The sequence below is a fragment of the Mytilus edulis genome, chromosome 12 (assembly GCF_963676685.1).
Source record: "Mytilus edulis chromosome 12, xbMytEdul2.2, whole genome shotgun sequence".
NCBI lineage: Eukaryota > Metazoa > Mollusca > Bivalvia > Mytilida > Mytilidae > Mytilus > Mytilus edulis.
Window position 1 is genome coordinate 71,363,443 of NC_092355.1, and position 17,146 is coordinate 71,380,588.

Sequence of the window (17,146 nt, forward strand, 5' to 3'; positions counted from 1 at the left end):
AATGTAAAAACCCCGGAACATATTCTGCATTTCAAATTTTTTAATAACATGAATAAACCAAGATTTATTTTAACTTCATTAAGAACCATGCGAGACTAACAACTTTATTGATGATTGGACAAGATCAGTAGCTTACAACCTGAACGATTCTAAAATCCAAGAACGGTGTGACTCTTTTTTGGTCGAAGACTGGTACAGAGTAGTAAGTGGTGCAGGAGAATTAATGCCAACAGAATGCCCGGTAGAAGGCTTCCAATGTGGTACCATGAATCCTGTTTGGTTATCAACAGGTGAATATGTGTTACAACCTAGATCATTCTTACATGTAGCTTCAGATAACAGTTCCCCAGGGCATAGAGATACTTTTGGTATTGAATACGTGAATAAAACCAGAGAACGTATATTATCATTACTTTTCGTGTTATTTTATATTTTGTTTTAATCTTCCCCACCACCTTTGAATAAATAAATAAGCAGTTTCCAACAATGTTTTCGAGGACTGATTTTATTAACAAACTAATATTTTGTCAATTGAACTGTAAACTTCTTTAAAAACATTATTTAAAAAATTAAGTAATGAATATAGTCCTCATATGAAATTATCTTCCAGTATCCGCATAAGTGTTCTGGTAACAAATAGTTCGGCAATAAGAACATTTTCTCTTAACGCTGTATAAAGTCGTGAATGTCTAAGTATATGTCTAACAAGAGCACACAGCTACTGTCATTATTATTTATGAGAGAAAAAAAATAGAAATAGAACAAAGAGTCATGTTTTAAAGAAGCACTATAGTCTTACTTTTCGTACTTCTACCAACAGTCTAGGATAAACATTACACAATCGTCGACTAATTTTACTTCTAAGCTGAAATATTTATGAAGGTTGTTTTGTTGGGATCACTTTTAAACATACCCATATAATTTGTGATAATTACCTCAAAACTTGATATTCCTCTTTCAACCCATTTAAATTTAAAATGATTGTCACCTTCAATGCAGTCTGAAACCTGAAAACCATTAAACAATACATTTTGTACCAATGTAGCGTTTGGAGGAAGTTTAAACTCACATATTGACCGACGTCTACTTTGTAGTAATGAGATATAGATATAAGATGTGTTATGAGTGCCAATGAGACAATTACCATCCAAGTCACAATATAAAAGTAAAACATTATAGATCAAAGTACGATCATCAACACGGCGCCTTGGAACACACCGAACAGCAAGCTATAAAGGGTCCCATGTATTTACTAATGTAGAACCATTCAAATAGTAGAAAACAACTAATATATATAAAAACGATTCTTGACTTAGGAGAGTTGCAAACATTTGCAGCGTGATTAAAAGTTTTAATGGTACAAAACCTTTTCCCTTTTCTGAAACAATAGTATGATATCACATCATAGAAATAAACACTATACAATATCAATTAGAAGGCTTACCTAAATCAAAAACGGCAAATTAACACCCAATGAACGAAAAAAAAAAAAGATCTGTGATACCCGAATTATAAAATTAGTGCTAGATAAACCTTCCTGTACAGGTGCAAGAACAGTATTTTTGTATTCAAAGAGAAACGAAATAATTTTGATGTTCATAGTACGAAGAAATGAAAATTTGAAGTAATTCCAAATAATCCAAGCTGATATATAGACAAGATCCCGGTTAACAATAAATCACAAAAAGCATTAAAGTTGTATTAACAGGTCAAATTAACAAGAAAGTGTGACTTGAGAGTACTCGCAGTTTTTGACAGCTAATCAAAAGCCAAAATAATTAATAATAAAATTTGATGTATATTTACATAGTTTTGGTTTTCTGATCCTAACTATTGTCATATTTACGTCTGATGTCTATTTGGTTTGCTCCCCCTTTTTGACAAAATAACTATAACTAAAGACAAATTTATACAGGTAAGATATTTGATAAACTATAAAACCAGGAAAAACTAATAATTTCCCTTCGAACATACCCATACAGAGTCACGAATGTGAAATTTCCCACACGGTCCATTATTTTGACAGTTGTTATGGAAATCCCCGGTAAAACATTACTCTGTAGTTTGGTATTTTTGTTATAAGAAATTAACCTCTATAGTGTTTATTGCAATATTTAACTTTTTATTAGTCATAAACTGCTGGACACTTGGTATCAACAAATTAATAAAAGATTAGCCATTTCCGTATATATTACCTTATATGTCTTGTAATACAAGCTTGATAAATATAAACAAAGGAAAAACAAATACGGGTACACTTACCAAATAAAAAACACCCAACAGCTTCTCAATTGTCTGCAGAGTTCTCTATCTTACCGATGCCGTGGACATGTATATTGAATTTAACATAGTGAATGTATGTGTTTGTATAAACATGTTATTCTGTCGGCTGCTTGTTAAAGAGATTAAATCATTTACACTTTTAGAAAATATCAAATTTGTTGAAATGTAACGAATTTAATAAAAAGCTACATCTTGTTCTTAGAAATAAAAAGCACAGCGTTCTTCTCACGAAATGACCGCCTGTTTTGCCAAATGGCCAAAAACCTAATTAAGTTAATTTTTTCTCATGGTGGTACATAACACTACAGGGAGATAATTTTGTAAAATCAGCTGAGCACACTGTGTTGTTAATGAAATATGAAAAAAAGTTTGTCAAACTGCTATCTATCCAGTGATTTTTTGCGAGAAAGTGTGGCTCAATTTGTTTTTAATTTTCATTTTTTTGTCTAAATTTTGAATATCAAACGAACCAAATTAATATAAGTCAGTCGAGGTGTTTGGTACTACATTAAGCGACAAAAACATTTCTGTTATCTTGTGAGCTCAAGTAATCTATGTATTTGTTTTGTCTATTTCAATTTAAAAGAGGGTGTTCTGGAAGGGGAAGATACATATCCTGCTGTTGGGAAAACTGTTTCCAGATTAGGATTTGTAGCGAATTATGAGAATTGCGTGTCAAAAAAGTACCCGATCAAGATAAAGAATTGTGGCCAATACTACGTATACTATCTTAAACCGGTACAGGGATGTCCTTCTGCATACTGTTTTGGTATGTTTCTTAAGGCTAATGTTGTTCAATTAAAGTGCATAACAAAAACAAGTATTGACGTCAATGATTATCAGATCTATTTGTCTGTGTGTGTGTCCGTGAAATATGGATATGAGATAGGATTGCCACTGAGACAACGATCTGTCAGAGTCAAAATCAAGCAAATTTTAACAATGCATTTCACCATCCGAAGTTTATAAATGAGCAAAACAAATAACGTAATTATATTCGACATGACAGAGTGTGAAACAATTCAAGCGAGACAACCTTTTAAAAATGTATATTAAAAATCTTGACAGACTGCAACCAACTGTTACAACCTAATTATCTAATCAAGGCTTCGAACATGAATATATGGAATGTGGCGGGATTAAACATATATTTGAATGATGAGCCTAACCAATAACATGGGACAGTTATGAAACGCTCAACATAAGGACAAAGGAATAAAGTCCCATGAAAATGGCTTGTCACCTCAGATCAGCACGAAGCACAAAAACGACTAACACAAAAACAAGAGTCACAAATACGAGTCTGCGAAAACCCAGACTTACAATGTAGGTATTAATCAGTACACTTACAATGGCTATAGTAAATAAACGCCACAAATAATCTGTGAAAATATTACTTTGTACAGCGCTAGGTTATTAGTACAAGATATAGACAGGATTCTTGATAAACGTTATCATATATCATGTATATGTAAATTAATATATTTAATTGTCTTTTTATTGATAAAAAATCTATCCATATGCAAGACTCAATAAAACAAATTCGAACATCTTACATTTTGTAGTGATGCATTATAAAAATAAGTCGATTCAAATGATCCATTATGACACGTATGACCAGATATGAAATTTATACAGTTATATTGATATTTTTACGACAAACTTGATATAAGTGATATGTTTGGGCGCTTTATTTATTGATGCTTATTTGTCTTAAGGAGCTTTAAGTATGACCTTAATATCAGAACAGTAAATCTTAGGGCAACATAAATTTAGATATAATCCTGCGTTAAAGAATTGATTGCAGAAAGTTTTAACACATACATTTTGTAAAAAAGAAGTGGATTACATGTGCTGTAGTTTGCAAAACGTTTAGTAATATTTGGGCCTCAATCATGTCAATGCTCTTCAACTTCGTATTTTATTTGATTATTTTCAATTTTCTTCGGTTTCAAGCGTCACTTCTAAGTCTTAACACGCGTCTGGGGCAAATGACATTCAAAACATGTATTTGTTATGAGTTTGTGTATAAGTATTAGTTCGAATGCAACTCTCCTAGAAACAGCTCAGTATTGACATTATAAAAATAGAAAATGCGAAATGTACCAACCACAAAACTTTTTGATTAATATGATAAACAAGATTATACCCTTGATTATTCAAAATTGTCAAAATCACTTTAATGTTTTGAATTCCGATCAACTTATTTGGTTTCTAATTCAGGTACCGAAAGGCCTTGTCCTGCAGGTCAGTCTTCAGAAACTGGATTTACCCCTGGTTGTGGATGTAAGTCAATTTACTACATACTGTGTCCTCGTTTGACTCATGTTATATTGTTTTGACATATCAAACCTCAAATAGTATTAGATAGATGTATTTAAAAGCATGAAGTTGATTTGTATCGATTAATTCATCTCCTTAAAATTGTGTTTAAATATTTTAAACAGAAACAAAATGGAGAATTCAATTGATGATTAAATTAAAAAATATATTATTTTCTTTTCCAAAGCATTTCCGAATGTAACTGTTAGTCCCAAAGTATCTGTGCAAATGCACCAGGAAACAGAAAGGGGAAAAGTACATGTAACCCCTAAGTTTGAATGTTCAGCTGATGACGCAACTGAAGAATACAGATATGATGTGAAATATTACATAAATAACGTGCAGATTGACAAAGCAACTCATCGTAATGTGTTGTATGATGACCTTGAAAAAGCTTCAATGCTACAAACACACTGGGAAGATGTTTTCAAGCCCAATATGTTTGTATGTATACTTGTTGTTGTTATTTAACCGGTTTTTCAGTGGTTATCTACTGTTGATGTGGTTCCCGGTTTGTTTTTATTTAAATAAAAAGTTTTACCTCAGTAATTCTTGGGGCTCTTTAAAACTGCTGATCAGTGTGAGCCAAGGCTCCGTGCAGAAGGCCGTACTGTGACCTATATTGGTTTAATTTTACAAATCGTGACTTTGATGGTGAGTTGCCTCATTGGCACTCATACCACATCTTCTTTCATTTAGTATGTATCTATTTGGAGTTATACAAAATAAAAATAATTGGTATGAGTGCCAATGGGACTCCTCTCATTCAAAGTCACAATCTACACTTTCAAAAAGATAGGAAAAATAAAAAAGCCAGAACGATATTAAATACCAGTGAAAAGTGCCCAAAGCCATACCATTCTTAGTCTGCTTATAACATCTGTAATGCAATCTTTAGTTTGTGAAAAACTTATTTGATAGTAATAATGTTTTGTAAAATATAGATGTTCTATGGTATTTCCAAACTTAGATATTAAAAAGATGTATTTTTAGGCAGAAATAAATACTCCTTTTCTCAATTCATAAGAAAGCAATAGTACTAGTATATCTGTAGTACAATACTATGTCTTTAACATGTTTAACGCACAATTATCTGAAATAAAATTATATATATAATAGTCTATCCTTATTCTCTAAATTTTTTAGAATAATTGTAATTGTATTACCAAGATTACGATTCTTCTCAATAAGTTTTATTTAAAATGTTGAAGAAATAATTCTTTTTCGTGGTACACAAGTATTAAAACTAGAGAAGAAAAAATAAATCACCGTTTATGAAGTTGTTATTATCAATTAAATTCGAAGTAATTGAACTTGTATACATCTAATCAACTATTTGATTTCTTGATTCATGCCATAAGAGTAAAAATTAAAAAAGCAATAATAATGATTAAACTTTTTAGTAATTACCAATATTTACATGTATATAAGTAAGTTATTACCTGGTTGTTTAGCTGTAAAGCATTGTTATACATAAAGGCATGACGAATAATATCCCACTGAATTTGAGATGTAAAACAGAATACAATGTTTTCTAAATCTTTTCTGAAAACAATAATTTGTTACGGTATGTAAGTCGTGTATTGTATATTTTAATGTTTTCTTGTAATATGACACATAGAAACACTTCCGCACGATGAAAGAGGGACGAAAGATACCAAAGGTACAGTCAAACTCATAAATCAAAAATAAACTGACAGCACCATGGCTAAAAATGAAAACACAAACAGACAAACAATAGTACACATGACACAACATAGAAAACTAAAGAATTAACAACACGAACCCCACCAAAAACTAGGGGTGATGTATGCGATGAGAAAAATCTTTTTATATGCATTATTTTGTAACTTATATCTTATGTGATTAATAAGTCTTTGAAGACAAAACACTTGCCTTGCATGCAAATTGGTAAGCGTGGTATCTTTCATCAGTTTGTTTCATCAAATAAGAATTATCTATGCCCAAACTAACAGATAAAAACTAACACATGACGGACACACTCAGTCTATTAATCATTGTTTTCCCCAAAATTAGAATTCATTCGAATTTCGATTACTTGTTATTATGGAATCAAACGAGTGTCTTTTTACAAAATGAAAATGAAAATCATGATAACACATTATAGAAATAGACGTATTGTCAATCGATTACAATCGTCGTGTTATTTGTATCTCAAACTAGGTAAAATGTTCCATGCAAGTAAGAGCTGATGGATATACTTCCCCCGGACCTCAGACGTTTTCCACTGAGTTCTTTGCAGGGATCAAGGTAAAATACCAATTTCTATATTAAACGTATTACACGTAAATAGATATTATCTGTGTTGCATCATATGTTGGTAGTTATGTTAATTGCCAATAATTAACTATACGGCTCAAAGGGGAGGAAGAGTATCCTTTTTCTGTTCTTTTCATTATTTGATGCAAATGTATAATTTAGAAAGGCAAGCTAGTTGTTGATGGATGTGAATATTACAGGTTATTGCCATATATATATATGTAATAACCTCTGAGCTAGTGACAACTCCACACCAATTTATCTATTGAATCACCAGTAGTGATGGTGATACATGACTGTGCACATAGCTGTATATACAACTAGTCTAAACATCAACCAAACAATGTTAGCCCACCATTTTTTTCTTTAAAAATGTCCTGTACCAAGTCAGGGAAATGGCCATTGTTATATCATAGTTCGTTTCTGTGTGTGTAATATGTTTACGTTGTGTTTCTGTTGTGTCGTTTGTTTTCTCATTAGTGTGAATTCACATTACTATAAGACGTGTCACGGTACTTTTCTATCCCAAATTCATGTATTTGGTTTTGATGTTAAATTTATTACTCTCATCGGATTTTGTCTAATACTTAGTCCGTTTCTGTGTGTGTTACATTTTTATGTTGTGTCGTTGTTCTACTCTTATATTTAATGCGTTTCCCTCAGTTTTGGTTTGTTACCTCGATTTTTTTGTCCATAGATTTACGAGTTTTGAACAGCGGTACACTACAGTTGCCTTTTTTTAGATCTGTAAATTTGCTTTCGCAAATATTTTGTTCTTCCCTCGCCGGGATTCGATTTCATGCTACTATGATATTGTGGCACCAAATCGCCTGCACTGTATACAACGCGCTAGACCACTCGACCACCTTGGCTCCACAATACAAAAAGCTTTCGGGGTCAGGGCGTTACTTTTCCTCGTCAGTTTTAATCAAGTGTCGTAATACAGTACATGCTATATAAGGCATGAAGATGGAATTGTTACAAATCAGCTGAAATATCTAGGGTAAAGGATCCTACAAATCAATGCAAATTGATAGTCACAAAAATAATTATATGTATGAGTACGTCTGAACCAGTGACAACTCTTCAACACATTTATCCATTTCACCAGAAATAATGGTGACATGTACAACTGGTAAGAACAAAACATTTGCGAAAGCAAATTTACAAATCTGACATTGTTGGGATGATGTTTAGACTAGTGTATATTTAACTGGCCCGCAAAGCAATGAAATTCAGAATGGAAATTGGGAATTAGTCAAAGAGACAACAACCTGACCAAAGAGCAGATATCAAATGAAGATCACCAACGGGTATTAAAGACAGCGAGAAAATCCTGCATCCGGAGGCGGTCCTCAGCCGTCCCCTCAATACAATTGTGTAATAATTGAGTGAAAATTGACGTCTCACTCAACTCCAAAACATATATATAAATGAACTAAAATTGAAAAACATCGAAGACTTACAAAGGCAAGAAGCTTCTGTCTTTTTAGCTGTAAAATGCGTCGGGGTTAAACATGTTTTTGTGAGATCTCAATCGTTTCCCTTTTTACCTCTATCCAATATAGAAAAGCACATAGCAATGCGCACAGTAAAACTGGGCTTAAACGATGTCAGAATATGTACCAAGGAAACTAAGCAAAATGACAATGATACATAAATTAATCAAGGACTTCTAGCAGTTACTGACATGAAAGCTCCAGACCTAAATAGAACTAATTAAAAGAGTATGTCTTCATTATATGAAATCTAAGTACAATCCCTTCCGTTAGCGGTTATGTATCATACCATCATAAACGATATGAGAAGAACATAACTCTGATAATGCCAACAACTGGTTTTGGAATAAATGTGTTTATTTCCGATTTAAGGGTTATACTTCTCTAAATACAAATGAAAAGTTTTGGATCGCTAAAAAAGGTTGACTGTTAGCGGTAAATATATAGACAAGTTTTAAATACATACTAGAATTAGTTTCCAATAATTATGAATAAAGGTAGTACAACACAAAGGGGTTTGAATTTGCAGATTCAGCTTTACCCGCAAGTTTCCCATGATAAGTATTCCATTACAGGCTTTGATTTTTTTATTAAACATTCGATGGAACATTTCAAACTTAAACCTCAAAAGATACCTTGACGTAGCACTCTACCGACATGATCATGGTGATACTTAGTTATTGAATTTCAACATAAACTAATACTTGATCTCATCTTAAACATTACATAAACCTCCAACTTGTAATCAAAAGGCATAATTTAGAGTTTTACGTGGCTGTTCCGGATAATTGATACAAAATATTGAATTGCAAAAAGAAGTGTCATTTAACAAATGTATTATTATATCATTAAGATTTCTATTATTAGTTCAAATATAATTAAGTACTAGTATTCAAATTTGTTGATTGATCTTAGATATGTGTTAACTATTTCAGATTAAAAATATTGAAAAAGGTTTTATAGTGGACGAAGGAAAAAAAATCAAAATACCTATCGAATTTACACTTCCAGTTGGATGTATATACCCGTTAAACAGGTATGAATGGAAACAATTCTTACATTTCTAATAGAATAGATACATTTTTTTATATCCATTATTGCATATACTATAGACTTTTCAGGTAAAATAAGCATATAAAAAACAAACATTTTGATGGCAAACAAAAACAAAATAGGTAAAAAAAAACAGTCCGAAAAGGAGATCGACAAAGCCAAAAGGTTTGATGAAGGTAACAAGTCTTCAACAGTATGCAATTCATTTCTCTGATTTAATAATGAGTAGACAAACTTAATATGCCACCTCTAATTCAGAAATTGTCAATTCAACGAGATGAAGAAAAATGTTATCTTCTCAATCTGACGTTATAAACACACGTCATATTAGATACGTTGATATTGGATTATTAAAAATGAAAATTCACCTGGAATGACAAAACGTGCATTTATATGGCGCTACATATAAGATCGTTTAACTTCAACTTCACTTTGGGTTAACCGGTTAATAGGTCAAGAAACGACATGGATTATCCGTGTAACTGGTTAGGCAACACTGTCTAACTTGACAACGCTAATTTTAATAGAGAAAATAAAGTTAGATATTAAGAGCAACCGCTTTGGTACGAGCATGTCTTGTATTTAGTCTGATAGTTATAGAAGGAACAATTTGAAAAGCAGGGTTAATTCCACAAGGAATATAGACTATCTTTTGTGATACACGTTCTCTTAACGTATAAAACATTTTGTGAATAAACAATCCAGTATCTTGATGTTATCGGGTTAAGTGAACTTAAATCAAACAAAATTGTTAACCAAAAAGTTTAGATTGTCATATATCTTATGGTCAAATTACAGTAAAAGTGCTATGTCACAGAATTGAAGAGTTGTTATATAGTTTGAAATATTAATGATTAACTTTTGATTTATAGGTGTCATCATATCTATCATGAAAGCACACACAATTGGCGAAAAACTACCTCGAATTTGTATAACAAAACATCGAATTGCCACGTTCAAATGCATAAATTTTTCATACATTACTATTTGTTGATGGTACACAAATTTTCAATTGAATTATAAAAAATAGTAAAAGGGTGAGTGAGTAAACTATCAAAACCCGTAGGTCGAAAAACAGCTATCGCATGGCCAAAACTTTAGACAACATAATTCAAACTCAACAAAACACTACACTACACAAACTGTTATTTTAGGGTAACACACAGCAAACCATAAGTGTAAGAAGACATAAAATGATTGTACAATGCAGCTATAATTGTTTCACCCGTCGTTTTGTTCATGACAGTTAAACATCCGATGGTGATTACCAATATGTGATGAAACAATCGAAGGTTATTAGAACGGCGAAGTGGCAAGGAAAAGTGAAACACGTCAATTTTTCACCTTGACACACGTTTATAATCAAAAAGAAACTCATTATATATACCAGGATTAAATTTTGTAATTACGTCAGCCGCGCGTTTCGTCTTCAAAAGATCCATGTCTCATTGAAAGTGACTTTTTGATGTAAACCCTGTTAAAAATAAAAATAAAAAGAACAATTTGGCATGACAATTTGAAAGCTATGTGTAATAGTTTGAGAACTTTACTGTGTCTAGATTTGACAGTAACATAATTATATAAGGTCAAACTTGAATTGAAGCTTTCAACATAACACCCAGGAAATTTAAATCTTGGTTTCTATGAAGATTTTCTAGATATACAAATATGAATAATGGCATTACATTCAATTGTACTTATTTCAGTCCAGCAGAACAGTTTTTCCGAGAAAAATCATGTTTTGTTGATTTATATAATGCAATTCCAAAGTACCAAAAAGACGACTGTGCCAGCAAAGACTTGCAATTCCTTACACAAAAATGTAAAGTAAGAATAAGCAACAGCAATTGGAATAAACAACATTATGTAGAAATTAGAGGAGAGGTTGATCAAAAAGTGAATATAAGAAATCGATTAACATTTCTCAGATTATGGAGCGATGCATTCCATGCCTCAACAATTACAAACTTAGGAATATGGAATAATGTTCACTTACCAGATATAAAGGTATTCGATAGTATATTCTAAATCAAATATTGCATTTTCATTCATTTATTTTTTTCACATAACTAGTACTGATAGGTATTTAAGAAGTTGAATAAGTTGCACAAACCCAATAAAAAATCAATGGTATGGTAGCGCATATACCATCTTATCTGAACATTCGTTTACGATGGATAAAGATAGAGGAGAACAATCTGCTTATTTATGTTTCAGTTTGTTTATCCCTTGTTTGATTGTATTGAAGACGTTTATAATAACAAAAAGATACAAACAGTAGGGTTAAAAGTTTTGTTAGGGAAATTGCGAATATAAGGAAAGTTATGTTTATGAAAGAACTAGTGAGGCAGAACTCTTCGAACAAGTATACCTGTAGCAAAACATTACTGTACCGACTTATTCTCAAACGGATTTGGATTAGATACTTCGAGACGAACTAGCTGATTGTATATCAAACGGAAGTTGCGAAAACCAAATAACAATTCTACAAACCATCATTGAGCAGTCAGTAGCACTGCAAATGTCCCTCAGAATTAGCAATTATAATTAGGCAATGAACATATTTTAGTGTTTGGGGTTAAGAATTTTAGAAAGATGGTGCCATGTATGTTATCACTTCCACTGGGTCGATGTCTCTGCTGGTCGATTGATAGTCTGAGAGGGTATTATCATCCTTGAACCAGTACTTTGATACTGGCATGGAAAAACTGTTATTGTGTTCTTAAAACTACTGAATGTATCTCCCTCATGCAAAGCTCTGATTCCTTGCTCGGTATTTTTCTGTGGACCTCTATTTTCAATACCAACACACACAAAAAGTTTGTAAAACATTAGACAAGAGAAAACAAATTCACAATTTTGCAGATTACATAAAGTAATTAATGTAACCAAGCTTTATGCAATATATATAGAATAATACATGGCAAAATCCGTATCGCATGCTGTATCACCACGAGAAACTAATATCACTCCCGCGGGCCGAAGGTCCCGAGGGCTGATATTGATCGAGTGGTGATACAGCATGCGATACGGATTTTGCCATGTATCATTCTGTTTATTATATATTTTAACAGACTTAGAATGTTTTCTTTTTAAAAAAGTCCGAAAATATAAGCAAGAAAAAAATATTATGAATTTCCTGTATTTTTTCGGCTGACTTTTTTTTTAACAGACTTTCTGATTTGCTGAATATCCACATCGTAATGTCCCCTATAACCTTATTACATTCTCAATATACTTTTTAGTCCATATTTAAATGATTAACGATACTGTCCTATCATTTCAACTACACGTTTCAATTAAAAAAAAATCAAAAATATTACAAAGTAACAACATGACTGATTTCTATCACACAAGTTGAAATGTTAGGACATTTTCTAAGTGGAAACAGCATCTGGATGTCAGAGATCAAACGTTGACGTCGTTCGAGTTATGACGTCACGCCAGCTATGTAATTCCGGGTACGCGATAGGGATTTAGCTATGCGATACAGGGTATGCGATACAGGGTAAGTGATACAGTTTTGAACTAAAAACATTTATAAGATATACAAAATTGCTGTATTTAGTACTAAATAAAAGAAGCTGGTAATCATTATTTGTTATATATACAGGTACTAATCAATGATACAGAAGAAGCCATACTTACTAGTTCTTGCTACTCCCATAACGACCCACATATGAGAACTTTTGATGGCACGTAAGTTATATTTATAATACTGTATTTAGAGGATATAATACTGTGGGTTCATTCTTTTGCCTGGGAACCACTTTTCATTAATAAAGTAAAACTTGCTTTTTGGTGGATATTTGATAAAGTCAGCGCAAATTCCTATGCAGAATTTGTAATTCGTTGAACATTTGAATTCGTGGTTCCTGGGTAACCATGAAACCCACGAAAATTGGTATCCAACGAATTATAATGAATCTACAGGAGTATTTTTTCATATAAACTATGAATACTCAATATTCAAATTACAAAGACACTGGTTAATGTATGCCATATTTCAATTTAATAACATAACAAAGTTTTCAAATGTGATCATTTTATGTACTGTTTTTTTTATATTTGACTGTTTATAAAGTAGAGAGGCAGCCATGGAGGAAATAAATAAAAGCCGGGTTGAACTCAGTGATCCCTACATTGTACATGTTGTAAGTGAATGCAGTTCTTGTTCACTCAGTGGGGTCTGTTGTGTTGTTTATATTAGTAAACTTTCTGTTAAAACATGGTTAAGCTATTAATGTACAAATCTAGCTGGAGGGATGATTGCAGTAGTCCTGTGGTTATTTATGATACATTACTATTTCAAATCGATAAACGAAACCGTGACAGATTCATTAATACTTTTGACACGATAACTCAATCAATTAAAAACCGTCCAGTTATAAATATGTTTCATCCAAAATTTTTAGTATATTATAATTCAATTAAATTGATTCTCTAATTCTATGGAAATCCCTTTCCGGACCCATTGTAAAAAAATATTTAACCAACGTGTGGTTGCCGGTGATCTCAGAAGTTCATTGGATGATTTTGAGGGTCATGACCTTTTTAGCTAACTGGATGAATAAAAAAAAAATGCTACAACAGGTGTTAATGAAATTGACAACTTCGTGCAATGTGAAAAGCACTCGAAGGGGATTTTCGGTTACCAAAAAAAGAAAATGTATTTTTAAATCATTAGAGAAACAGATTCTTACATAGTTATTCGTGGATTATCGGATTTATCCAATCTCGATAGATAAATCCGATAATCCACGAGTATCAATGTAAGAATCTATATTTATTGTATTTAAGAACCTGGGAACTACAAGATAACTTTGATGAGCCATCAGCCGGAGAGTATATCATGTATAAACACGAAAGACTACCGCAACAGGTAACGTATATTTTGAGCTCAGTGATTTGCATCATTATATGATCTCTCTACATATGCATTTTTTTTCTTATCCTGTATTTTGTTTTTAAACATTGATTAAATCCTGAGCTTTGTCAGTGGTCTATGTGACTCTCTTACGTCAACAGTCTTGTTTTTTGTTTGTTGTTTTTTTGTTGTTTTTTTTTTTTTTTTTTTGCATTGGTTCTCATTGTCATACTGTATTGGAGTCCTTTTACTGTATAGTTTTTATTCAGGTTGAATACCGTACACTAATCTCAAATTTTCTTACTTCCCTGTAATTTGAATATTTGAAAGTCAACTCAAGGATAACATTAATTTATACTACACCTCACCTTTTGTTAATGATGTTGATTATTAGATATACATGTGATAAGCACTTTCAAATCTTTATCACACGCCCATATTGCAAACAGTTGATTTTATGAAATATGTTAAAAAAAAAGTTTACGATGTCGAGAGTATACAATTTGCTGCCAGATACATATTTGGTGCTACGTGCATGTCCTCGTTCAAAGATATTATAACTTCTATAACATGTTCGAGCATAGATCATCATAAAAGATATTTCCTATTATTTGATGACTAATTTGTAACAGATCATGCTTATTTCTACTTAAATTTAGTTTTATTCCTCAACTTAAATATACTTGAATACTATTAACAGGTTTCTCTAATTTTTTACACATTCCTGGATCGGTGTTAGAAAAATATTTCTCCTCACTAGTGAAAGATCTGTTCTCTTAAATGACTGGTCGACATTTAATTGTTACGTTAAACTTTCTTGGTTCTTCTGAATGTTTCTATTGAGGCATCATTGAAAAGGCTACCATGCCGAATGAAGCCACATTAAAGTACACAACTTTGTTGAAATCTTTGAAAAAGACAAATAAAAATCATAAGGGAACAGATTCTACCACAATGACTCGTGTATGACGATATTTTTCCACTATCGAAAGTTAAATATTATTTTTTTTTAAATGCTCGACAAGCCTCGCGCTTTAAATATTAAAATGTAACTGCCTCGAGTGGAGAAATATCATAACACATTTTTCAGTTGTGAAATCTATATTCCTCTTTTTTATACAGATTACACCGTCGGTTTTCCTGTTTGAATTGTTATACACTTGTAATCTTTGACTCCTTTACAACTTACTGTTCGGTGTGAACCAAGGCTCCGTGTAGACGCTAGAACTTTGACCTTTAATGGTTTTCATTTATAAATTCTGAAGGAGAGTTGTCTCGTTAGCACTTATACTACACCTCCTTATATCTATAGAATGTAAACATGTCAAACATTCTAGTATTTCAAGCAACAACGATTTATGCCACGGTGGAAATTTCAAGATTTTGATTATCTCATTTTGAAACAGATAGTCCGCTGGACAAAAAATGTCAAAAGCTGTGACAGTCATTCTACGAATGATTAAATTTCACTGTGGCAGTTGTTTATAAGACCCTATAGAGTATCTGTCTCCAACGCAAATAGAGTGCTTATAGCAATGATACAATTATATCAAAGTTGAAACATTTGATTTACAACTTCAAAACTCGAAAACAATCCACTGATAGAATTCGATCTCTTCTCATAATGTTATTAATCAAATATTTATTAAATAAAATAATTTAATTAGTCATAATGCTTCAATTATTACCATCACGCTATTTGCCGGACAACATATAACAATTATGATTTGCTATGATGATGCAATTTCAACAATAAGACATTGTAAAACATATATTCGTTAACAAATATTAAAACTCTTAAATTCTTCAGATTAATGCTTATTTCCGAGAATGTAACCCAGGATACCCGGCACTATGCAATTGTGGTGTAGCAGTTAGAAGTGCAAACAGTTTATTTGTTGCAAACTTTTGTGAAACAAAATACAAAGGAGAAAAACGTGTCAACCGTTACGTCGCTTCCTGGATGTGTGATGATCAAAATCTGGTTGTTACAGAATCTGGCAATACATACAAGGTATGTATCTTACTTTTAACAAATAATTATATTATGAAGTCTGTTAGTTTTGGTGCTGTCTCCAATTTAAAAGGTCTTGCTTTCCAATATTTGTCAGAACTTTCAGAATTCTGATAAATATGTTATATAACTTTCTGTTTGGGACTGTTATTAGCTGTCATACCTTATGGAATTCACTGACCCCATATGTATCCTAATAGTTCACTTGCACAGAGTGTAACGAATGTATCCTACCAACTATCTTCACATATGGAATTAAGAATATGGGAATATCACCATCAATGCTGGTGATCCAATGGATAAAGTCTATTGTAGAGTTGCCTTTGACTCCGACGTACTTGCTTCCAGGACTATTTTTATGGATACTCGTCGATCAGAGTCGTTCGTTCTTTTGAGGACTCTAGTTTTCTTTCAGAAAAACTAACCCCCTTCACCAGAAATCGCACAATGATGCTAAAAGTGCCCTCAAACTCAGGTAAAACAAACAATCGACCAATCAAAGGACAATATAAGTAATAAACATTGTTATACACTGTTATATATGTCATATGCTATGATGCTATGGCATTTAGAATTTGTAGTAATGGATTTATTATCATTAGACAATTACACACCACTCTTACAAAAAAAACTTTATTAGGCAGTAACCCATAGGAATTGCAAATTGATTTTATCATCTCTCAGATGTCATTTAAAGTGGTTGGGGCGTCTTAATTAAAAAAATTTAATAACTAATGAATATAAAAAATGTCAAATTTTGTATAGATTATGCAAAGGAAATTTTATGTTTTAAGCAGAAAACTTCTTCACACAATTGTCAGATATCAT

General features: G+C 32.0%; 2 protein-coding genes across 3 annotated transcripts in view; both read left to right on the forward strand.

The window, feature by feature from the left end:
• Nucleotides 1-17,146, forward strand: part of LOC139499281 (uncharacterized) — a 740,979-nt gene that overhangs the window by 361,361 nt on the left and 362,472 nt on the right. The gene's annotated exons all lie outside the window — the stretch shown is intronic.
• Nucleotides 1-17,146, forward strand: part of LOC139499051 (von Willebrand factor D and EGF domain-containing protein-like) — a 32,515-nt gene that overhangs the window by 2,283 nt on the left and 13,086 nt on the right. Inside the window, exons 2-11 of one of the 2 annotated variants that reach the window (XM_071287715.1) lie at nucleotides 84-290; nucleotides 2,870-3,052; nucleotides 4,507-4,569; nucleotides 4,793-5,049; nucleotides 6,790-6,876; nucleotides 9,320-9,420; nucleotides 11,144-11,444; nucleotides 13,051-13,136; nucleotides 14,238-14,319; nucleotides 16,115-16,318. In XM_071287715.1, coding sequence (XP_071143816.1) covers nucleotides 84-290; nucleotides 2,870-3,052; nucleotides 4,507-4,569; nucleotides 4,793-5,049; nucleotides 6,790-6,876; nucleotides 9,320-9,420; nucleotides 11,144-11,444; nucleotides 13,051-13,136; nucleotides 14,238-14,319; nucleotides 16,115-16,318 — 1,571 coding nt within the window. The remainder of the gene's footprint in view (nucleotides 1-83; nucleotides 291-2,869; nucleotides 3,053-4,506; nucleotides 4,570-4,792; nucleotides 5,050-6,789; nucleotides 6,877-9,319; nucleotides 9,421-11,143; nucleotides 11,445-13,050; nucleotides 13,137-14,237; nucleotides 14,320-16,114; nucleotides 16,319-17,146) is intronic. The other variant, XM_071287716.1, reaches the window with a different exon arrangement.